The sequence below is a fragment of the Tachysurus vachellii genome, chromosome 20, assembly GCF_030014155.1.
Source record: "Tachysurus vachellii isolate PV-2020 chromosome 20, HZAU_Pvac_v1, whole genome shotgun sequence".
Lineage (NCBI taxonomy): Eukaryota > Metazoa > Chordata > Actinopteri > Siluriformes > Bagridae > Tachysurus > Tachysurus vachellii.
In genome coordinates this window covers 12,920,127-12,944,187 of record NC_083479.1, presented here as the reverse complement: position 1 = coordinate 12,944,187, position 24,061 = coordinate 12,920,127, and the positions used below count along the sequence as shown (strand labels likewise).

General features: G+C 37.2%; 1 protein-coding gene across 3 annotated transcripts in view; it reads right to left on the bottom strand.

Annotated features, from left to right (window-relative positions):
* LOC132863173 (fibrillin-2) overlaps positions 1 to 24,061 on the bottom strand; it is a 47,558-nt gene that overhangs the window by 10,483 nt on the left and 13,014 nt on the right. For 2 of the 3 annotated variants that reach the window (XM_060895806.1, XM_060895809.1), the window contains exons 9-52: positions 23,508 to 23,660; positions 22,316 to 22,576; positions 22,062 to 22,199; positions 21,729 to 21,848; positions 21,242 to 21,367; positions 20,892 to 21,014; positions 20,592 to 20,714; positions 19,415 to 19,567; positions 18,316 to 18,369; positions 18,106 to 18,231; positions 17,419 to 17,544; positions 14,297 to 14,416; positions 13,727 to 13,864; positions 12,954 to 13,004; positions 12,555 to 12,680; positions 12,048 to 12,273; positions 11,764 to 11,891; positions 11,250 to 11,378; positions 10,983 to 11,108; positions 10,502 to 10,627; positions 10,041 to 10,163; positions 9,520 to 9,645; positions 9,025 to 9,150; positions 8,736 to 8,858; positions 8,332 to 8,454; positions 8,040 to 8,165; positions 7,606 to 7,728; positions 7,397 to 7,519; positions 7,097 to 7,258; positions 6,911 to 6,979; positions 6,271 to 6,396; positions 5,827 to 5,952; positions 5,525 to 5,677; positions 5,364 to 5,435; positions 5,151 to 5,276; positions 3,860 to 3,985; positions 3,490 to 3,615; positions 2,989 to 3,105; positions 2,601 to 2,729; positions 2,372 to 2,491; positions 1,795 to 1,920; positions 1,167 to 1,319; positions 1,010 to 1,075; positions 412 to 537 (exon numbers count right to left, since the gene is read on the bottom strand). In XM_060895806.1, coding sequence (XP_060751789.1) covers positions 412 to 537; positions 1,010 to 1,075; positions 1,167 to 1,319; positions 1,795 to 1,920; positions 2,372 to 2,491; positions 2,601 to 2,729; positions 2,989 to 3,105; positions 3,490 to 3,615; positions 3,860 to 3,985; positions 5,151 to 5,276; positions 5,364 to 5,435; positions 5,525 to 5,677; positions 5,827 to 5,952; positions 6,271 to 6,396; positions 6,911 to 6,979; positions 7,097 to 7,258; positions 7,397 to 7,519; positions 7,606 to 7,728; positions 8,040 to 8,165; positions 8,332 to 8,454; positions 8,736 to 8,858; positions 9,025 to 9,150; positions 9,520 to 9,645; positions 10,041 to 10,163; positions 10,502 to 10,627; positions 10,983 to 11,108; positions 11,250 to 11,378; positions 11,764 to 11,891; positions 12,048 to 12,273; positions 12,555 to 12,680; positions 12,954 to 13,004; positions 13,727 to 13,864; positions 14,297 to 14,416; positions 17,419 to 17,544; positions 18,106 to 18,231; positions 18,316 to 18,369; positions 19,415 to 19,567; positions 20,592 to 20,714; positions 20,892 to 21,014; positions 21,242 to 21,367; positions 21,729 to 21,848; positions 22,062 to 22,199; positions 22,316 to 22,576; positions 23,508 to 23,660 — 5,589 coding nt within the window. Of the gene's footprint in view, positions 1 to 411; positions 538 to 1,009; positions 1,076 to 1,166; positions 1,320 to 1,794; positions 1,921 to 2,371; positions 2,492 to 2,600; positions 2,730 to 2,988; positions 3,106 to 3,489; positions 3,616 to 3,859; positions 3,986 to 5,150; positions 5,277 to 5,363; positions 5,436 to 5,524; positions 5,678 to 5,826; positions 5,953 to 6,270; positions 6,397 to 6,910; positions 6,980 to 7,096; positions 7,259 to 7,396; positions 7,520 to 7,605; positions 7,729 to 8,039; positions 8,166 to 8,331; positions 8,455 to 8,735; positions 8,859 to 9,024; positions 9,151 to 9,519; positions 9,646 to 10,040; positions 10,164 to 10,501; positions 10,628 to 10,982; positions 11,109 to 11,249; positions 11,379 to 11,763; positions 11,892 to 12,047; positions 12,274 to 12,554; positions 12,681 to 12,953; positions 13,011 to 13,726; positions 13,865 to 14,296; positions 14,417 to 17,418; positions 17,545 to 18,105; positions 18,232 to 18,315; positions 18,370 to 19,414; positions 19,568 to 20,591; positions 20,715 to 20,891; positions 21,015 to 21,241; positions 21,368 to 21,728; positions 21,849 to 22,061; positions 22,200 to 22,315; positions 22,577 to 23,507; positions 23,661 to 24,061 lie in introns of all 3 variants that reach the window. The other variant, XM_060895808.1, reaches the window with a different exon arrangement.

Below are 24,061 nucleotides of genomic sequence, written 5' to 3'. Positions count from 1 at the left end.
TAGAAAAAACACTGCTGCAAAATAGTAAACTTTTATAATATAATTAATATATAATGCAGTAATAATGTTTAATACAACACAAATTAAAGACATGAATCAACAAGGTAAAATGTGCACCAAATCACATGTCTGTCACATGTGAAATCATATAAAATAACTGTCTGAATTTAGTTATATATTTGAGAAATAAAGATGTGGTGTTATGTGGTATGTAACTGTAGTAGTCACAGATTTATGATTAGGTCCAAATTGTACTTCCTGATTAAGGCCTTAGTTCCTTGTCTCTTTTTTGATGATATATTTCCCTGTCTTAAGCCTGCCTGAGTTCTGACCTTCGGAAACTCTCTACTCATCACATTACGGTAGTTTTATTGCTGAGCTTAGAGAAAAGCAGACAAAATGCTTCCTCACCGATACAATGTGTTCCAGTGTAATTGAGTGTGTAGCCTGTAGAACACTCGCAGCGAAAGGAGCCATCAGTGTTGATGCAGTGGCCATTGTGACAAATGCCTGGGTTCTCCACACATTCGTTCAGATCTGGCATTGTCCAATGGAGAAAGAGAAAAAAGGGAGAAATTTTGCAGCTCTGACATTGTTGCAAATATTCACCAAACCAGACAACCAAAACTTTAAGTCTATAAGTAGAATCACTGGTATATGTACCGTTGAACCATATGATGGTTCAATATGATGACTATATGATTGGGTATCTTGACTATAAAACACAAAGTTGATCTACTTTGCACACTGAGCAAAGCAGAAGAGAAACAGAGCAATTGAGAGAATTTTATTAGATTTTACACCATTCATTAATTCAGCAGAAAACTATAATTTGAAAAGTGTCATCACTTAAAACAGAAAATAAGCTTTTTCTGTTTAGCAAAACTTAAGAAAATATTTGTAAATCATGAAATAGGAGCTACATCTCCTTTTGGACTATAGCCCTACAAAGCACCTTCATTTTTTTTTTAATTTTTACTATTTTTTTTTATTAAGTTCCGTTCTTTACCAATGATTGTATCCCCAATCCCTGGAATGATTCCATAGCCAAAGGGACAAATGTCTTGAAATCCAGCTATAACAGAAAAATAAATGACATAAGCAGATGCTATAGGTAAATTTGTAAAATGAATATAAAACAGATATGTGAAATAAACAAAAGGCACCATCATGCTCTTTAGGGCAGAGCTCACAGGGGTAGCCCCAGCCCTCATTGGACATGGTGCTACAGCAGCATTTGTCTTTGGTGGTGTTGAATGCCTGAGGGTTGGAGCATTTTCCATTCTCAAAGCGGGTGAAGCAAAAACTCTCTCTTGTGTCTAAAAAAATTAGAAATTGCAAGAATGGCATGAATATGCTGTTTAAAATCAACTCTAAGATTAAACATGATTAAGCTTGTGATTTAACAATTTAGTTGTAAATTTTTTTTTTTTGGGAGCTTTTTTTTATTTGTAAAGGCCAAATTATTGGAGTGGCAAAAAATGTGGGGAAACCAGTCAAATAATAATAACCTTTTAGGTAGCCTTTAAAATATTATATTTTGCATGCTGAGCCACTAGTGAGATTATTCTTAAAACCAGTGGAACATATTTTGTCTTGTTTATTTAAATATAAAGTATAATATAGCACTATTAATCTTGTGCTGTATTGTATATGTAGTGCAGTATATTCACACAGTAAAGAGTAGATAAATATATGTGTTTGAAAAGTCTTATGTTGTTTTTAAATATGGGATAGCAATTCTCATAAAACACTGTTATGTTGATACCATTTGTTTAAATCAGAGAGATTTACCATAACAGCGGCGTCCATTTTCTGAGAGAACAAAGCCTGGTTTGCACACACACTCAAAGCTGCCTGGGTTATTGTAGCAAGAGCCAAATAGACAGATGTTGGGGTCTTCCTCACACTCATTCTCATCTGACAGGGTTACAAGGTAAAGCACATAGTCATCACAACCAAAAAGAAAAGCTTTTTAGTTTACTGCTAGAGAAAAAACTCTCCTCCCTTCTGAGTGTAAACTGAGAAAGTAAAAAAACACAAAGGTTTACACAAATTAAATGACCTCATAGAGTCCGGAGATAGAGTCATCCGATTACAAGGATGGATACAACAGGGCCAGTTTGGATTACAGAACACTTAATAATGTTCATGGAAACACATCAAACAATTATTTTTAGGGATTTAAAGAATGGTGAGTACATTATTTAAAATTAGGCAGATGAGTAAGTAAAAATTAATAATTTTCCTCAAATTTTCCTCAAACTTTTTAAGAATTTAACGGCTGAATAAAAACAAACAAATATTTATACAACAAAGATTTATTTTCAGTAAACAATGTTAATCACTGAGATGAAATCAGGACACATACCTACACATTGATTATTCTGTACGATGTAACCAGGTGGACAAATACAGCGAAAAGAGCCATCCAAGTTCTGGCATGTTCCAGGAGCACATATTCCAGGTAGCATTATGCACTCATTCACATCTGGTGAAGAGAGTTGAAGAATTATATTGGGATATAAATAAAGCATTTTGTAAATTTTATAACAAAGGGTGTAAAAAACAATTTATTGTAAAAAAACCTACAAACATACCAACACAGTTCTTCCTATCCTGGGTGAGATCATAGCCATCCTCACATAGACACTGGAAGGAGCCAATACTGTTAATGCAATGGCCATTCCTACACAGCTGACTATATGCTGATGAACATTCATCGATATCTAACAAAAGACAACAGAGAAACACAGAACATTGATATTTTGCTACTGTATTTAATAATGTCACTATTTACTGATGTAAATATTTGGCAGCATAACAACTGATAAAACTTCTCCTGCATGTGAACAGAGCAAAAGCAGATCCCAAAAGAACAAAACATGCTCTATAAGCAAGTATCAACATTTTGCTTAAGTCAACAAACAACCAACATAAAATGCTACAGAAGGAATGTATTTAGACATATGGCGTTTTGGCACTTACCTGTGCACTGGTTATTTAGAGTGAGCTCAAAGCCAGGATGGCAGAGGCAGTTGTAGGATCCCACAGTATTCTTACATGTGCCATTCCTACAGGGCTGAATCACACACTCATCAATGTCTGCAGCAGGAGACAAATAGTTTGGCTGTAAATGTCCTCCCCAGAAAAAGATGGTTTATAGCACAAAAAAATAAATTAAACCTGAACAGAAAACTTTTTTATTATTACATTTAATCATTAACATTAATTTTCATTATAAATAAGAACATTAATATAACAGTGACAGATAAATACTTATCATACAAATGTTATAGCAGTAAGTATAATGTTGGTCCTTGGCGATTTAGTATAAAGTTACATTTAGAAATAAAATAAAAACTATAAAATAAAACTATCTATCTATCTATAACACATTATACTATAAAGCATTAGGATAGACATAGCATAATTAATATTTTGATAATTAATATTTTGAATATAATTAATATTAATAATATATTTTACCCATGCACATCTTTCCACTGGGGGTGGCTATGAAGCCAGCATGGCATGTACACATATAGCCACCTTGTATGTCCACACACTTGCCATGACTGCAAAGGTTGGGGGTTTCCAAACACTCATTTCGATCTGCCATCAATATTTGTGTGCACATGTGTAACAGAAGAGACAGTTAGACAAACTTTACCAGAGAACACACTGCAAAAATAAGGTGCTGGCAGTGTGAAAAACTGTGCACCTTGAAATTCTATAGATTACAGCAGATAAAGTGTACATTTTTAAGCATGTGGAATTAATATGGGGTCTAGTGCCACTACATGTGATTAGGAAAAAGAGCATTGCATGCTGTCCATTAGACATGAAGTCATCTCACCTATACAGGCTCCAATGGGTGAGAGCTTGAAGCCATCTGAACATTCACAGCGATAGCTGCCAGGGCTGTTAATACAGTCTGCATTCCTCTGGCACAAGATCTCTGAACCACTACACTCATCATTGTCTGCAGTACACACACACACACACACACACACAGAGGTGAAAGGCAAAACAGTGGACAACCAATTTAATATTTTCCATTGCACCATTATTGCACCAAAGATTTTTACTGTTATGTTTGCATGGCTTTTATTACTAAGATTTCCTGACGGTCGTTTTCATAATCCAGGCTGGATTCAGCTCACTTCCTGCTAAAAAGGAGTGACTTTTTAGCTTTGTGTTTTGCAAACAAGCTCCCATTTTGAGGCCTATCCCATGGCTGCCAGGGCAATTCCCCAGGGAAAGAGTCAACATCATTGTGAGAGAAATATATAAAGACAATGAGTCGAATAACGGGTGGCTTAGTGGTTAGCATGTTCGCCTCACACCTCCAGGGTTGGGGGTTCGATTCCCGCCTCCGCCTTGTGTGTGTGGAGTTTGCATGTTCTCCCCGTGCCTCGGGGGTTTCCTCCCCCGGTCCAAAGACATGCATGGTAGGTTGATTGGCATCTCTGGAAAATTGTCCGTAGTGTGTGATTGCGTGAGTGAATGAGAGAGTGTGTGTGCCCTGCGATGGATTGGCACTCCATCCAGGGTGTATCCTGCCTTGATGCCCGATGACGCCTGAGATAGGCACAGGCTCCCAAGAAGTTCGGATAAGCGGTAGAAGATGAGTGAGTGAGAGTGAGTGAGTCGAATAACAATCTGCAGTATGTGGCATAGTGCTTTCTAATTGCAGTTTCATTTGAATTTTTGTGCCTGTGATTGATACCTTCAGTGACATATATAGAGCAAAACACTGTCCTCCTCTTTCACATGCATGAGCTCACAGTGGAGAGCACAGTTAATTTTGATTTGATGAATTTCAAGAAAAATTTGCACATCTGCTGTCAGTTTTTGAATTTTCGACGATTTCACCACCTCTAGGTGTAAGGACATTAATGGCTGTCCTACTACATACTGTGTAAAATATGTTTCGAGTTTAATAAACATAAAGAGCATGTACAAAATACAGCATTCCTGTGAGCATAGATATGTACATTTGATAAATATTAAGCAGCACAATTAATGCTTCTACAAATATAAGGCTTGTATGTTGTCTAAAATTATAGATTCAGTTTTGTCTTAAAACAAAACAACAGCAAGACATTTATATTTGTTTTGATTTTAGGTATTAATGGTTTACAAACCTTCACATATAAGTAGCAAATCATTATAGCTGAATCCTCTTGGACATTCACAGTGAAAACTTCCAATATGGTTGATGCACACACCGTTGGCACATATCCCTGGGATCTGCTGACACTCATCAATATCTGAATCAGTTACAATCAAACTGTAAGGTCCTACTTATTCAACAAACATGCTCTGATGTGAAATGCAACAATAATCAAAAGACTTACCCACTGGTTTCCCAGTTTCAATGCTAATTTCAAACCCTGGTGCAATGTTTCCACAAAGAACATGAAAGCCCTCTAAAGGAAGAAAAAGAGATGAGTCTCAATCTTGTGCCTGCATCTTGTTAAGATGTCTGCCATTCCTAGTGTGCATTTAACAGACTGACCAGTGCCTGGTTTGGGACATGCCTGACAGGGTTTGTTCCAGGCTTTGCCCATGTTGTATCCACAACAACAGATGCTGTGTGTTATGTTGAAGGCCAGCTCATTCTCACATGTGGTGCCATTGTAGTTGCGAAAGCAAAGGCTTTTCCTCATGTCTAAACAAATAACAACTTTAGTCTCATGTAGTTATGTAGACTCATGTAGACTAGAATAGAGGATGGAGGATTTCAACAAACAAATAGAACAGTAAACTCTGCTATTTCATATAACAATAGAAATACAATACATATTTTTTTCTACATACCCAGGCACTTATTGCCTCCATTAACCTGCATGTAGTCCTGAGGACACACACAAGTGTAATTCCCCAGAGTGTTATAGCATGTGCCGGGACCACAGATCTCAGGATTCACCAAACACTCATCAATATCTGCAGATAAAATATAAATGTATTCTCTGTATTATGGTATTAGTCCTTGTATCCATTACAGCTTCTTTAGATTAATACACCTCTCAAGTCATTTAAAGTATATTTGCTATATTTAGTTCCTTATGTATATCACTAGTAAATTAAAACTTTAAGCTCAACAAGTGCTGTACATATGACAACATAAAAAAATCTGAATTCAGGTGTTATGTTGTATTAGCACTGTACTCGAGCTCAGGATGTAGACAGTAGCATGGAGTCTACTCAGACCTATTGCTATACTTGAATTTGTAAACTTTTTCATTTATCTGTAGTACTCACCCTCACAAATACGACTATCTGCATTGAGGTAGTAGCCATTTGGACAGTCACACTGGAAGCTGCCAAAGGTGTTTATACAATTTCCACCCTGGCACAGACCAGGAAGCTCCTGACACTCGTCTATGTCTAAAAAAGGAGACAGATATTTTAATGGTATGGTACAAATCATAAAAAATTATATAACCAGGCAATAAATGAAATCAAGAAAAATCCATTTCAATGTGAAATTACAACATATAAAAATTAAATCAAAATCAATCAGAATTTTTAGGGAAAAAATACAAATAAAAAAGTACAAAAACTAAGTTGCATAAATGTGCATACCCATAAATGAATACTTTGTTGAAGCATCTTTATGAATTTATCAGGCCATTAAGTCATTTTAGATAAGTCTATATGAATCCAAGATGTGAAGCAAATCCTACAGAAACAGCTATATGATAAGTAGAATATGGGATTGAATTTAATTGGTTCATTCTATAAACACACTGCAATTATAAAAGGGTGTGCACACGTATGCAACCAGGTTAATGCAACTTTTTTTTAATATTTTCATATACTAAAATATTTCTGATTGATCACAGTGAGGATAGAAAAAAAATATTTGTATATGGTGTGGTATTTTAGTGTTTAAAGTTACCCTCCAGTATTATAGTTATTAGGTTGGGCCTAAATCCCTCTCCTCCTGGACACAGTGTGTTATAGTCCGCTAAAAAAAGAACACAATGGTTAGGAAAGGTGTCACTTGTCATTAATCCATATTAATCTTTGCCTTTTACAGCATATTACATAAGCTAATATACTTTAATAATATATGATTGCTCACAGGAGTTGACAGGAGGACAGAATTCACAGGGGTTTCCCCAGGCTCGGCCCTTGGAGCAGCAGCAGGATGAGCGACTGACTCCGACACCAACCTCCACACTACAGGTCAGGCCAGCACGCCCACGGTTAACTACCTCCAGGAAGCAGGTCCCTACACGTGGATCTAAAGTGGAAGAAAAAAATAAAGAAGTCATTAATGACAAAAGAAATCAGTGCTAAAACAGAAGATTGTGCATTAGCATTGAAAAACAAATCAAAATTGTTGACCTTCAGCAATGGTAAAAGAAATAGACATACACACCAACACAGCCAACTCCAGTTGGGTTAAGTTCATAGTCTGTAGGGCAGTTACATTCATAAGAGCCTGGTATGTTTACACAGTGTCCATTGACACAGTTTATGGGGTCCAAACATTCGTCAACATCTGTACAGAAACACAATGTTAGAGAGCACATGGCAAATCTTTCATAGGTTTTTAAAGATTTATCTGTGTTTTGAAGCAAATTTTACCTGTGCAGTTCCCCCCTGATCGGTCTAACTCATAGCCTTCATCACAGATGCAGAGGAACAAGCCAGGGAGGTTTTTACATGTACCAAACACACAGAGTTGTTGAAAGGAGCACTCGTCGATATCTGCAAAACATGGCTTATAGCATCAACATGTTCTAATGCTCTTATTAGCTGTAATTTATTCAGTTTTCAATCTGTATTTTAATTTTATTTCAGTTAAACTGCACTTCATAATTTTAGAAGTATTTTTGAAAGTGTTATTATTTACTTTTCTCTGTGATTGTGACACTTCTAGAACAAATTCTACCTGGTTGTTAATTGTTTTGAATTTATTCATGCATGACCTTTAAGTATATTGATCAGAGACACATTTTATCTCTCATAAATATAGTAAACATTGAGCTGAATATGAAGTCAGAGGTTGAATGCTCAACCTTGGCAAGCTCTGTTGTCAGGGGTTGAAGTAAAGCCCATCTCACAGTCACAGCGATAGCCTCCTGGTATATTTAGACACTGGCCGTTCTCACATAGCTCAGCATTCTCTGTGCACTCATCAATGTCTGAATAACATCACAGAAAAAAAACAGATAGTGGCATGAGTTCATGTCTGATATTGTATTTATACAGTATTACAACTTACTTATAACAATACAGTGCAATCTAATGTTCTTTAGATTACATAAAATTGTCAGATCCTGTAAACACTTGTTCTTTTTTATCTCTTACCAAGGCAGGTAAAGCCGTCACCATTAAACCCCATTGAGCAGGCACAGCGATAAGAGCCAGGTGCATTCATACACTTAGCATTAGGACTGCACATGTGGGTCTGATTGGTGCATTCATCCACATCTGAAATTAGCCAAACATATGAATCAAGGCAAATTACACGTCTGCAGGCAAAAAGACATCTCACAGCTATGTATTTTCTTGTGGAAACAGCACTGAAAGCCATGTCCGTAATGGTTATATTTCAATAAACATCATATTATGATCATATTTTGTGAATTTAAATATTTTGAGAATATTTATTTCAGTGTAAAGTAAAATTGCCACTTAACATTGCTGAATAACAAGATTCTCCCTCTTTCTACCTTCTTAAACAGAGATTATGGACATTATACAGTACTTACCAACACAGTCTATTCCATTGCCTACCCATCCCTTTTTACAGGAGCATTGGAAGCTTCCGGGGGTGTTGACACAGGTTGCATGTATGGCACAGTTGTGGGCATTCATCTTACACTCATCAAAATCTATTAAAAGAATACATTGTTGGTAGTTTTATACTGCATTTACCACTTGCATCTTACTTGTAAAATAATTCCAGGTGTGGTCATCTAGTAAAATAAAAGAGAGCTAAGACCTAGCACCTTCACACAAAGGTAGCAGACTACTACTTTTATAACAAAGCCATCTCACCTGTGCAGCCTGAAGAACCCTTCTGTACAGAGTAGCCAACCTCACAATGGCAGATGAATGAGCCCTTGGTGTTTTCACATTCTCCAAACATGCAGATGTTGGCATTAAGCTCACACTCGTTCACATCTGGAGATATCACACAAGCATGCAGTGATCCTCCTCCAAGCCCCATGTAAAAACTCTTAGCAGAAAAATGAAGCCCTGGCTAAATATGGCTGACAGATGGTCATAAGACCCACTACTCAACAGCCACATTATTGTAGACAGATGAATGTGCTGAGAGTATGTAACAAAGGAATGTACAGTAAATGGCAATAGAACGTTACATAAATGTTAAGAGTACTGTATGAGGAAAGAAGTTTTATTCCATTTGATAATCAGGAACAAGGAACATTACTGGGAATGAGTGGAATGATATACATGTATGAGCATAAACAGCATATTTATCATTAATTTATTCATTCAGTAAATAAACATGTCTTTAAATCTGCATACCTATACAGGTCTTTGTGATCATGGACGACATGTATCCATCATAACAATCGCAGTGGTACTCTCCAGGAACATTAGTACACTGACCACCATCACATATATCAGGCTCTTCTTCGCATTCATCCACATCTGGAGGAAGACACAGACAGCGAGCAACAGCTGGTAAGCAGCTCTTTACCTTTCTACTAGTACTCTGTGTGTGTTTGTGTATGTGTGTGTGTGTTTCAACTGACAATATTCATGGATGCACCTATTTCAACCTTTGCATTCCCATACTATGACTCATGCTTTGAAACTCGCCAGTTATTGCCCCCATATTTCATGCTGACTTAAAAAAGCAGACACCGTGGATAGGTGACTACAGGAAAACAGCCTTACTGGCCATGATATGAGTGTGGCTGTCTTCCTAATCATACATGTGTGTTTACCCTGCTCTAGTAGATCAGATTTATTTCTTGAACAGTGTACATCAGAATTAGGATAACACCCGTCTCACCACCTCCTCAATGTGATTCTCTTCTTACCTGTGCAGGTTCTCTGATCTGGCATTAGGGCATATCCCTGACCACAACTGCAGGTGTAGCTGCCCTCTGAATTAGTGCAGTGGAAGTCACAGCCTCCATTCTCAATGGTGCACTCGTCTATATCTGCAACACCAGACAGATAACAGGGAGAAAACTTCAGACATGACACAAGCAGTGGAACTTCAGTTCATTCTGTGGTAGATAGGTTCATATCTGATCAGAAGGTACAATTGACAGAACAAAAAAATGTAAAAATGAAAGATACATGCTAAAATAGCTTTATGATGACAATTAAATAATTACCACAATTATTTTGAACAGTACTAAATTGATGATTATCCACAATTTTAAAGTATTTAGCTAATTTAGGCAACAAAATCTTAATATTTATTAACAAGTAGCGAATTAGTGATAACATTTTAATAATTTAATGGCTTTTTCCTTCAGTGTAGAAACTTTACCTGTGCACCCCTTTCTGTCTGGGATTGACTGGTATCCAGAAAAACAAGTACAGTGGTAAGTGCCAGCCACATTCGCACACTCCCCATTGGGGCAGAGAGTGGCACTTAGTTCACACTCGTTAACATCTGGAACATACACCACACACATATATACATATCACATACTTTACAGAGCATAAAGCCAAATAGGCAGGATCTCCTATGTGGTCAATAAAACAGCTAAAAAATGAGTCTAAAGAATTATGAACATTTTTCAGTTCATATATCCTAAACACACTCTCTACCACTATAATATGTAAGATTCACAAAGGAAGCCATTTTTTAATGGTCAATCAATTTGATTCATAGATCAGATGAAAGTGCATGACACATTCAAGAACTAATGGATTGCAGCTCAATTGTGTTTCTAATAGTTGTAATCACGTAAATTACTGGCGTACGGCGTATCTGAATAATGTGGGTGTGGTTGTTGTGTTCTCACCTTCACAAGCTTCCTCATTCTCGGATAACTGATGACCAGGTGGACACACACATTGATAACTACCTTCTGTGTTCTCACAGGAGCCTCCGCGACACAATGCAGGATTTTGTTCACACTCATCAATATCTGTTGCACACGCAAATGCACACATTTGGGCACACACAGTAAGACTAAAATTTGTTAAGCCGCACCCTACTGTGTAATAGTAATTCACATGTGGAAGCCATTTACTTCTTCATTGAGGATAAGTATAGCTGTGGTGCTCACCCATGCAGTTCTTCATCATCATGAAGCCACTCACATAACCTGGCAAGCAGTCACACTCAAAACTGCCTGGAGTGTTCACACATGTCCCATGTCCACACAGGTCAGGGGAGATCTGACACTCCTCAATGTCTATTATCACATACAAAACACATGCAGACACATTGGCCAACCAAGGAAACAGTCAAAGTGCTTAATTAAGTGCTTAAATGTTAATGTTAACATAATTAGCAGTAGTAACTGTAAACACATTAACAGTCATTTCCAGAATTACTGGTTTCATTACTCCTTTGAAAGGCAAGAAATATTTACATTTCATCCATCAACAGGAATGGGCTAAGTACTGTTATTTTCTCAATACATCATTTACAGGGCTGGCAATAAGTTAAAAAAATCTGTGACAATACTATTTAGTGTCTGTGTACTTCACTAATCTGTTTATGCCCAATCTCATAGAATTTATTGCATTTTTTGTCAGTAAAAAGTATGGAATTTGTTCTTCAATCCCATCAGGTACCTGTACAGTTACGTCCATCCATATCCAGGGTAAACCCACTATTACAGCGACATCTAAAGCTCCCGATTGTGTTCCGGCATGTTCCATGTGTACAGATACTTGTGAACACTTTACATTCATTAATGTCTGTCAAAGATGAAATTAGGAACAAAATATAACAAGAGAACAGGCACAATAAAATACTTTGTATATTTACACATTACACTCCAAACTTTGAGCTTTGATGGTAGCTTTGGAAGGTCCAATAACAGTAGTAGAAATAACACTTTGTAAATGACTTTCCTTTATACATAGGTCTGCCTGTAAGTATGTCTCCACGATTGGCAAAGCCAGGTCCTCTGGGACACAGCATTTCATAATTGCGTGTGCCAGGCTCAGGGCATGCATCACACTCCTTCCCCCAGGCAGCTCCAACTGTGCAGCAGCAAACATCCATCCTGAATCTTCCAGGCACTGGCTGACCACACATGTCCTCATCATAGGTCAGGTAGCAAAGCTCTGAGCGTATATCTATGTAGAAAAGAAATGGAACTCTATCCTTTAACACACATGCTGAACTTTTTTAATTAAGAAATACAAATACATTAAACATATGTGTGTGATGGCTTGGAAAAACTCTTTACATGGCAGATTGCACACAAATTGATCTTCACAAGAAGAGTGCAATGCCAAAACTATTACCTAAAAAGGATTTTACTGCAGGGTTCATCTCCGCACTTAAAGTTTAAAGTTATGTGCCCTTGGTAGATCACCATCATCATCTTAGTGTGCAGGGTTTCTAGTTGACTCACCGATACAGAGGCGTCCTGTGCCATCCAGTGTCAGTCCTTCAGGACACTGGCACTTAAAAGATCCTTGTGTGTTTACACACCGTCCATTCAGACAAACACCAGGAAACACCTCACATTCGTTAACATCTAAATCAGACAAATTAAATATTTTTCATAATTATAATATAATTATAATTTTTTAATAATTATACATCTTTCCAGATTCTTCATAATAAATAAATAAAGGAACTGTAGAATAAAATTCTACCCCTTCCACCCATCAATATTCTGTTTGCTTACCTCTAGTTACTGTATATTCAATATTTATTAGAAGTTAGTGAATAAGATTTTACAATGTTAATAAGATTTTACAATGAGCTAATAATATCTGACAGAAAATATGGATTTTTGTGCTTTTACCTTCACAAATGGTCCCTTTTGGTCGTGTGAAGCCTCTTTGACAGACAAGATCTGGGACTATAGAATTTTAGAAAGACATCAATAAAGTAAGGAAACTTTACACAACACAGCGGGCTGATGCCAGAATAAAATCATGTGAATTTATACTAAGAAAAAACTGGAATAATTGTATGGATTGATGTGCTATGGGAATAGATAAACTTGTAGCAACTGCACTGTTGTTTTCACTGCTCTAGCTAAGAAGGTATTTTGGGTAGGTTCGAGCATCGCTGTGCTGTTATCACTGACAGAATATACAACAACAGTAAAACCCTAAGGCTATAGTATGAAGTGAATTCAAAAGCGTTAATGACAGATGCAGGAAAACACACTTTAGGAAAACATTTGTCAGGCCACACAGGATGGAAAACTGAGATCCAGATTTTCACAACAGCAGTCAGTGATGGCATCCATTTCAATCATAAACAGCAGTGCCAACATTTCTGACTAAACCCAGGCCAAGGACTTGTCAGTTTGCATTCTTTCTGGTTCATTGTATGACATAATCGTTTTTTTTTCCAGCTATATAAATCTCATTACCACAGGAAATTAATTCCAAATATATTCTTTTACAGTACTATGGTTTGAGACTATTTAAATGCTTGCTTGGAGATAACAAACATTCATACATAACCAGGATAATAGAGGGTATCTAAATCACGTTAACACAGTCTCAACTGAGGATAGATTGCAGATTGATTTAAGTGATGTTATTGCCATAGTGGTTGACGTACCCTTCTCACAGGGCTCACAGGGACTTCCCCATGCAGCTCCCAGTGTGGCACAGCACTCGGATCTCAAAGTGGCACCATTTATATTCATCTCACAGCGGCCTTCTTGGATGATCATCCAGCATGTCGCCTTCAGAGAGTCTGTCAGAACCACTCACAGGTTTGCTCATAAAAAAACACCATTTATTTAAAAAAAAAAATATATATGTACATATATATATATATATATATGGCTATTTATTTTTACATATTTTAAGAAAAACACTCATTCAGTTCAAACAAAACAGTATTAGCTATGTAAACTTCCAGGACCTGTTGGCATATCTTGACACTTAACTACATACCTTTCCATTTAGCTCCAGTGTAAATACTGAATAATTTAATAAAGTAGTTGCCAAAGGAAATGTAGAACTGAATAATAAGCCAGGACAGGGATTTATGGGGATGATAAATAGTTAGACAACATCAGAACTGAATCTTAAAAGCATGAATAGAACCATTTCAATAATTCAAGACAACAATAGTATAAGCTTGTTGTGTTTTATGTGTGTATGCACATCTGTAATCAATTACCGATGCATATTAGGCCAGTCCGATCAAGTACACTGCCAGGAGAGCATACACATGAGAAAGAACCTGCATTGTTCTTACACACTCCATTAATACATGGACTGCTCTCACATTCATTCAGATCTGAAACAAAAATAAGAACATTACACAGACATTTGCAGAGAGCCCCTTAGCTCAGCTCTATTATTCTTGACTCAAAAAGCTTCAGTATATGTTTACATATATATTTTTTTATTTAAATGTAAAGCGATATCTTGGTTAAAATGTTAAACAATCTTGTATTATGGAGTTATACACTTAGTGAGAACTTTATTAGGAACATTTGTACACTTACAGTACAGTACAGTTTTACGTAATTATCGAAATGCATGACAGCATTACAATGCATAAGATCATGGCGATATGGACCAGTGGCTTTAGATAATGTTCACATCAACTATTAAATGGTTTTGGAATGACTGCTATTGCCACACAGGCTGGTTTGAGTACTGTATTTCTATAATTGCTGATTTGGGATTTTCAAGGACAACAGTCTCTAGGGTTTAGTAAGAATGGCACAATAAAGAAAAACATCCAGTGAGCTGCAGCTCTGCAGACAGATACACCTTGCTAACGAGAGAGGCCAGATTGGTTTGAGCTGACAGAAAAGCTAGAGTAACTCATATAACCACTCTGTACAACTGTGATGAAACACAAGCATGTCAGAATGTATAACATGTTGACCCTTAAGGTGGATTCACTTCTGTCAGCCAAGAACAGAAAGCTGTAGTGGGCACAGACTAACCAAAACTGGACAGCTGAAGACTGGAAAAACATTGCCTGACCTGATGAATCATAATATCTGCTGAGGCACACAGATCAGATTTTGACAGCAATAACATGAGCCCATGGACTTGTGTCAACAGCTCAGGGAGGTAGAGGTTGTGGAATGGTTGTGGGGAATGTTTTTTCTTGGCACACATTAGACTCATTAATACTAACCAATCACCTGAATGTCACAAACTATTTGAGTATTGTTTCTGACCCATCATCCCATCATGACCACAATTTATCCATCTTCTAACGGCTCCTTTCTGCATGATAATGTCTCAAAGCAAAATTCATCTTGGTTTTAAATAAACATTACAGCGAGCTAAGTGTTTTTCAGTAGGATCCATTCACCAATGCAGAATCCAATAGGACACATTTGGGATAGAGTCAATTAGGTGATTATGTGTGCACCTGAAAATTTGCAGGAACTGCATGATAAACTAAATTTATTTCAACATAGACCAGATTCTCAAAGAAATGATTCCAACATCTTGTGGAATCCATGCCATGATGATCTGCATCTGTTTTGATTGCAAAGAGAGGCCCCAGCCAGTATAGTATAGTGTTCCTAATAAAGTGCTCGATGAGTGTAGTTTACAGTTTCTACACAGAAAGTATAAACACTAGGACAGGCATTAAATCCAATCACAGTGCTGCACATTACTGGAAAGACTGAGACACTCCATTCCAGAATGAAACAGTCACTGTCATTATCTGGAGAATGTCACAACATCTTTATCTGTTGTTATTTTAGTCTCTCTCTCTCTCTCTCTCTCTCTCTCTCTGTGTGTGTGTGTGTCAGTTGAGAGCAAGTTGAGCAAAAAAATCTTGAACTAGATTTATGGTTAGTGGTAAGGTAGCAGTGGCAAAATAAAGAATATGTTATTGTCAAATTTAAAGAGGTGCTGTGCTGTGTATGTTTCAGGAGAAATGCTTAATCTATTACAGCCACTAGAAATATGCATGGATGCATATTTGTGTGGCTACCAAGCACTTACTCATCTCATCCTAAATTCTATGCAGCTGTTCTGCCTGTGGCTCCAGTATACCTGCCAAAACCTACTCATGCTGCCTCTACACAAGCATCCGTTTGCCTCCAGCTGGTGACAGTTAGACAAAGCCTGAGCTCCAGTGGAATACAAGCCAGCAACATAAAGTCCCCAAACTAATTTATTACTTAGTAAAGAACAGGATATTGTGTACAGAGCCAGGGTTGATACCCCATGCTACTCTTTTTTAGAAAAAGAGCTTGCTCAAAAACACATTACAAACAATTGTGGTTTGGAAGAATGCTCATCTGCATATTCCAGGTTTCTATGATACTGTACGTGCTAGTACTGCTTATGCCAACACATGTCCACTGCTTTGACTTCTCTTGCCATCAGTACTGGCTTGCATCATTCTAATGCTCACCTTCTGCTGCTGTTGATGGTGCAGTTTACGAGTTTAGAGTTTATGCAAGCATATCCTTCAATGTATAATCTCATTGATATTCTGTAGATTTGTACAGAAGAAAATTATAAAAATTGTCCTGTGCTCATCCAAGGATGTCTATTCACAATACCTTCATGCTGACCATCTTCTGAACACATTTAACACCATCTGAAACTTACTCCTCTACAACTGTACACTGTATGATCTTTCTGGTGTCACCAGGAGTTCCATTTTGACTCTGGTTCCTTGTCATCTCAGACAGTTTTTCCTACTATCAACCCTGGCTCATTAGGAGGAAACTATATTGTGCTAGTGTCTATTGTTAATGTGATATGCAAATAAAATTAAATTATTTGAATTGATAGCAATTGCAAAAAGGTATACAGTACAGCCCTAATAAGTGCTACAATAAGTGCTCTGACAGTGATGCAGATTAAGCCAAAAAGCAGCATGTACATGTATGCAATGATTATGGCAAAGATATTTTAAACGTCTGGGAAGTTTATTAAGAGTCAACTGAAAATAGAAGTAACGGTCTTCCTGCAGGGAGAGTCAGACTCTTGTCTAGCACTGTTATCATACAGTAAAACCGGTCACAGGAAGGTTTCTCATAAACATCAATTTAAGACCGGTCCTTATTGTAATATATATATATATATATATATATATATATATATATATATATATATATATATATATATATATATATATATATATATATGTATATATGTATATATATATATATATATATATATATATATATATATATATATATATATATATATACATACACATATGTATAATCTAAAACACAGCAAAGTTTTCAGATTATGTTTCTAGGTTTAGAAACTGCTCAACACCAGGTGTCCTCTTAAGCTTACCTTCGCATGTATCTGTGTCTTGTCTGAAAACATAACCCGGGGGACATGTACAGGTGTAGCTACCTGGAATGTTCCTGCATAATCCATTATCACAGAGCAGTCTGTTCACCAGGCATTCATCAACATCTGCAAAGAGAATTAATGATGAATTAATAATCAAGACAGACAGAGAACTACTGTACTGTAGGCAAATCAACTAGACCAGAAGTAAATGCATTGATCTGAAATCATACTCTAAAAATGAAATTCTTAAAACCATAAAAGAGAGAACAAAACCAGCAGATCCACTCCTTAAGCACTGAAAAATGATGTTGTGCAAATAAGGGATCTGAAAGGAGAAATTTTGCCTAAGATACAAAGATGAGGAATGCAGAAACGCAGATAAGCAGATGACGAGTATTTATATATTGCTTAGACATTTCTTTCTATTATTGTCACAAAAATGTAAATACAAATTTGAAATCATATACAATATCAAACTAACAGTAAGCGCTTTAAATTTACCAGTAATAAATCTGTAAAAGGCAAATCAAATTACAAAGCAAATTTCTCATTGACATATCATTCAGACATGGCAAATAGTACAGTGTTTCTGAAATCTACACACTACACAGTGGATGTTTATGAAAGCTAATAACAAATGAATACAATATGATCAGATGATAATAATAAATTATGCCTGCTTACCTAAACAGGCCCGGCCGCTCTGGTCAGTCTCATAGCCTGTGTTGCAGATACAGCGGTAGCCTCCTCTTAGATTCTCACATACTCCGTTTGAGCAGATATCAGGATCCAGTGCACACTCATTAATGTCTGTGGGTGAAACAGCAGCTGCAAAATTACTTGGACCAAGCCAATCCATACTGTACAATTCTATGTTACAGCAGTAAAAATTACCCGTTCCATCAACTGAAAATCCAATCCCACTTTGACACAAAGCGTTGAATTCCGCTAGATAAAAAGAGAAAGAAAATATTATTTGGTCCTCAGTAAAAAACTCAAAGAAAATCCAAGCAAACACAAGGAGAACACACCATGCTAACAGTAAAAAAAGAAAGTGTCAATGCATTCGCACATGGTGTACACTCAACACACATGCAAGCTTACTTACACAAAGCACAAATAGCTTCATACTGTATGTCCAAATTATACCATAGTTATTCCCCTTAGTGGTGTTATTTGCCTTCATATACAGTATATTTATCATGTTCAATAAAATGATAAACTATTAAACTGTAAACCATGTATTGCACAAAATAACCATTGATAACTGTTTAAAATTCAAGGCATCGGGTTAAGAAATTACAAGTCCTTTCCAGGCGAAAAAGAAAGCATGCATTTTTATCTAAAATTTCGTACAAGATTGACGAAACAGGATTTTCAAACTACCCACAGCACAAGTTTTATTTTATTATGTAGAGGATAAACATAACCGATAAGCTACACGAGGATCCCAGGCTCAGACATGAACAGCTACACATCTGTATAACAGGAGAAAGAGATAACTATGACGATGATTCTCAAGAATCTGTATGTAGATAAAGTTACATTTTACATTGTTGAGTTTACAAAATCTTGCCTGCAAGTTCTCTATTAAGTGTAGTGAGTTTAAACGGCAAAACGGGTTAGACACATGTACATCTATAAAGCCTGAAGTATAATAAAAGGTGAACTTGTTTCTGAAGAGGGGAACAACAGAACTACACAGCGATTGAATAAAGGGCTGAGTTCAGCAGGCATTCATACAAACTTTCACTAAATATTTAGACTACGTTATGATTGTGTGTGATCTGGTTTCCCGATATCATTATAGACATATCAGCACTAGAGAGATCTCCAGATGGCTTGAGTTCAGCGACAATGTTAATTCCAGTTAATGTTTCCAAGCAGGATGATCTTGCTAAATAGAAAATAGACCAATAGCATTACATGCTCAGAAAAAAATGTAAATAATAAACCGTGTATGGTTTTTTGGGTAATTTAGGAAAAAATTTACCTGAATTCAGGGCAGGACACAGTTGGCAGGGCTCCCCAAAGCTATAGTCTGTGCTAGCACAGCAGCACACTGATTTGGTGACTGCTCCATGGAAAGGGTGGACACACACACCCTTTTTAATAGCTCCATAGCAGGTGCTGCGCATATGTGTGTCTGATAATGAAAAGATTAAGCAATACAGCCAAAAATCAACATACTAAGTCTGATAAAGAAAACATTTTTAAAAAATATTGTAAATATAGATGTTTCAGTGCATTTAATAGTGTGTATTAATGTGCAATCTGAGTTTAAAGTATTGTGATTTAGAGGGTGTAGTTATCTCATTGAAGCACTGCACAACTCCAAACTGCAATTCACTGAATACAATATATACTGTATATATACACACACACAAATACATTTACATTTCTGGCATTTGGCAGACATCCTTATCCAAAGTCATGTACAAAAGTGCATTTATTGTCTCTATCGATCAATACATTAACACTGGTTCACTAGGTTACAAAGATGGTACTTAAGATGCCATGAACCTATCTAAAGTCTGTTTTGTTTTGTGTATGCAATAATGCAATGATGTATTACTGTATTATTTAGTATTCATACTAAAATGAAACATTGCACTTATTAACCCAGAGGCACACACACTAAATGAATAACACATTTAAACACTAATAATAGGTTGCTCCGTCTTCATTCATTTTGTCTTAATGCATTCGTGAATCTATTAAAAGGGTAATTGTATTAAGCTGTTTCCTCGATTGTCTTCCCAAGAATCAGGATCCTACGAATGTCTTCATATAACGAGAGTTACACATGAGTCATACAGTAAAAGGCTACCCAAGGCAGTCAGCCAATAAAAAGCCTTGGCTCAGTTTTCAGCCTAGATTTCAAACAGGTTGTTGACACCACCATTTGTTAAGAGGAAAAAATAGGCTTGAGTAAGCAACAGGGTGTATGCGTCTTAATAGTGTTAATAGCATCATCCTTTTTGTAGCAACCAGGAGCTGTGTAATGTTGGTCTAATGAGTATGTCACTTGTCGAGGCTGTATCTAATGGTAACCTGGATGAATCAATATTTTCTTGTGGAATACTTATAGCTTCCATGCTGTCAAACCCAAGTATATTTTTTATACTTGTACTCGAGTGTGGGTATAAATGTGTTTTCATTTTCCTTACCCACACATGAGCGTCCGTCAGGTCCAACAGTCAGTCCTGCCAAGCACTCACACCTGTAAGAACCTTCTGTATTTATACACCGCCCATTTATACAGGTACCAGGGTTCAAGCACTCATCAATATCTATGAGAATAAACACACATGTTAGTAAATACAAACACTCTCACAAACAAACAAAAAACACATCCGATAACCAAGTTTGATGAGAGAACTTTTGCACCTTCATTGTCAGAAATTTAAGATAGAAGAGAAAAAAGATAGAAATGAAAGTGTGTTCCAGATGTATACAACAAGACACACCTGTGCAATAGCGACCGCTTGAGGCAAGTGTGAAACCAGGTTTGCACACACATTTAAAGCTGCCATCTTCATTGATGCACATGCCATTCAAACACATGTTTGTTATGGAACATTCATCATGGTCTGCATGTAAAAGAACATCAAAAAAGTAGTTTTTAAGTAGATGAGGAATGTTAACCAACCAATGACACACAGGTAAATGATGACCAGATGCAGTCATAAGATTTGGGTGATATTGGTATGACAGAATCGTTAGTGATACAGTAAAATCAGAGTGTATGATTATTTTATTCCACTCTCTAACACACTGCAGACACTCGTGTGGGCACACTGTTGATTTCAAGTCTTACCCATACAGTTCCTGCCATCTGGTGTTAGCTGGAAGCCTGCATTGCAGATGCACCGGAAACTACCTGCCATGTTCAGACAGCGGCCGTGCTGACAAAGCACACCGTTATGCAGGCATTCGTCAGTGTCTGTCACAAAGCACACAACACCAAGCTTCAGACATGAATAGCTACCAAAGTGCTCTGAGGATTGGTATAAAACACCAATTGTTTTTGAGTATTTCTAAATTAGTGTTTGGATAGTTTTGCTTTGATATTCATTTTATAATTATAAACAGATAAGCACTAGATCTGACATTTCAGTTCAGTTCATTTGAGTGCAACATAAAAAAAGTCTTTCAAAGACTCAGCCAAAGTCTACTCCCTGTGAATGTAACATGTAATTAAGGATTTTTGTTTTCAGATGTGGAATATTGAAACCCTTTCAATTAAAAGGCCTTAATCCATCCCAGTTTAATCTAGAAGGTGTGCTGCATTATTTAAGACTCACCAATGCAGGCCTGCTTGCCTGGAGGCCTGTGAAAGCCTGTATGGCACTTGCAATAGTAAGAGCCAGCAGTGTTCACACAGTCTCCATTTGTGCATGGGTCAGAAGCACATTCATTTATATCTATAAAATACACATAGAACATGATATTGCACTAAAATATTTCATTAATTTAGAAATGTAGAAGTGCAGTCATCAACTTGGTTTGAATGTTTTGTTAAGATGTCTACCTCTGGGACAGGATAAACTATTACGTATATCTTGTTATTGCTGTGCTAATTGCAAAATATTCTCCATATATCCTCCAACATCTTAACTGAGTTTTACAGTAATTACCTGAGCACTCCTTTTGGCTGTCCACTTGGTAGCCAATATTACATTCACAACGATGACCAAACCCCACTGGGATACAGCGGCCATTAAGACATAAGTTAGGCATCAGCAGGCATTTGTTTGTGGTCTGATTTAAACTAACTGGAAAATAAACATACAGCCTGTTAATGTATATTCCTGTGAAGCCTACACAAAAATACAGGTTTTTGATGTTTTTGTACTTAATTCATACTTTTGTTTTGAAATCTTTAACTCACCAACAGGTCCTTGTGGTCTTTGTCCATTGCCATTACCATGTCCATTAATGGGAATATGAGGGATTTGGGGGATCTGGGGGATTTGAGGGATCTGTGGGATTTGCGGGATTTGTGGAAGCTCTGGATAAATATGACCATTCCCATTCGTTGGATAATGTGGTAGGCCATCAGGTCCATAGGGCTGCTGAGGAACTCTGTCCGCTCTGAAGCCAGGTTCCACATCTGGATAACCTCCCTCTAAACACATCTTTTGGAATTCATCTAAGAGATACAAAAAGATCCAGTCCCTATGATTGAAGGTAGCACAAACACTGGTATGCCATATCACTCACTCTCACTCACTCATTTTCTACCGCTTATCCGAACTACCTCGGGTCACGGGGAGCCTGTGCCTATCTCAGGCGTCATCGGGCATACACCCTTGACGGAGTGCCAACCCATCGCAGGGCACACACACACTCTCATTCACTCACGCAATCACACACTAAGGACAATTTTCCAGAGATGCCAATCAACCTTCCATGCATGTCTTTGGACCGGGGGAGGAAACCGGAGTACCCGGAGGAAACCCCCGAGGCACGGGGAGAACATGCAAACTCCACACACACAAGGTGGAGGCGGGAATCGAACCCCCAACCCTGGAGGTGTGAGGCGAACGTGCTAACCACTAAGCCACCGTGCCCCCACCATTTCATAGTTCTAAATAATGTATTTCTTATGTATGACACATTATTTAATAATCATTTGCAGAATTTAGCAGACACTCTTATCCAGAGTGACTTACATTTTTTATTTCCGTTTATACACCTGAGCAAATGAGGGTTAAGGGCCTTGCTCAGGGGCCCTGCAGTGGAAACTTGGTGGACCTGGGATTCGAACCAATGACCTTCCGATCAATAGTCGAACACCTTAACCACTGAGCTATCACATTATCTTCTGCACATGCTTTTATTGAGATTTTCTTCTATTTACTTATTTATGCAGGAACAAAACCGGCTTTTTAAAGTGAAAATAAAATGGGAAAAAAAAAAAACAGAAAGGTTCTCTATTTACAGACTGTGTATTTCAAGTCATGAAAGTCAAGTCAAGTCATGAGCATGATCATCCATCCATGATGACCTTTTACAATTTTAATGTCAAAATTCCTATTGCTCTTCAAACACTTAAGAGATGCAAAAGGGAGAGAGCTTACCAGATCTCCGGCTTGGACATATCACTGGCACTGTCCCTCGGGCCCAGCAGTGGCCTCTGTCACAACAGCACTGCGCTTTAGTGTAGTGCTCAGACATCTCCTGAGCACATCGCCCACTCACCACAGCTGCAAAACAGGAACCTGTGTGCTGGCCTTAAACACACACACACACACACACACACACACACACACACACACACACACACACACACACACACACAAATACAGTGTTCATTACCTAATTCTTACTAAAATGGCAAAATATTATGATTATTTACACCACAGTACTGCTATTGTATCAATTATGTTTGGTCAGAAGGTTGTTGATTAAGATACATTACATCACATCACATCACTTCACATTACCAGTCACTCACCAGTCACTCACTATGAGAGAAGTAATTATTATCTTAACATCACTCCCTCATGTGTTACTCCTTAATTAATATACCTTGGCAAAGCCACAATATTTAAAAAAAAAAAACAACAACTAAAAAGTAGGAGCAAGCAAAGCAGGCCTAATGTCTAATATAAATTTGCTCGTAAAAGTGAGT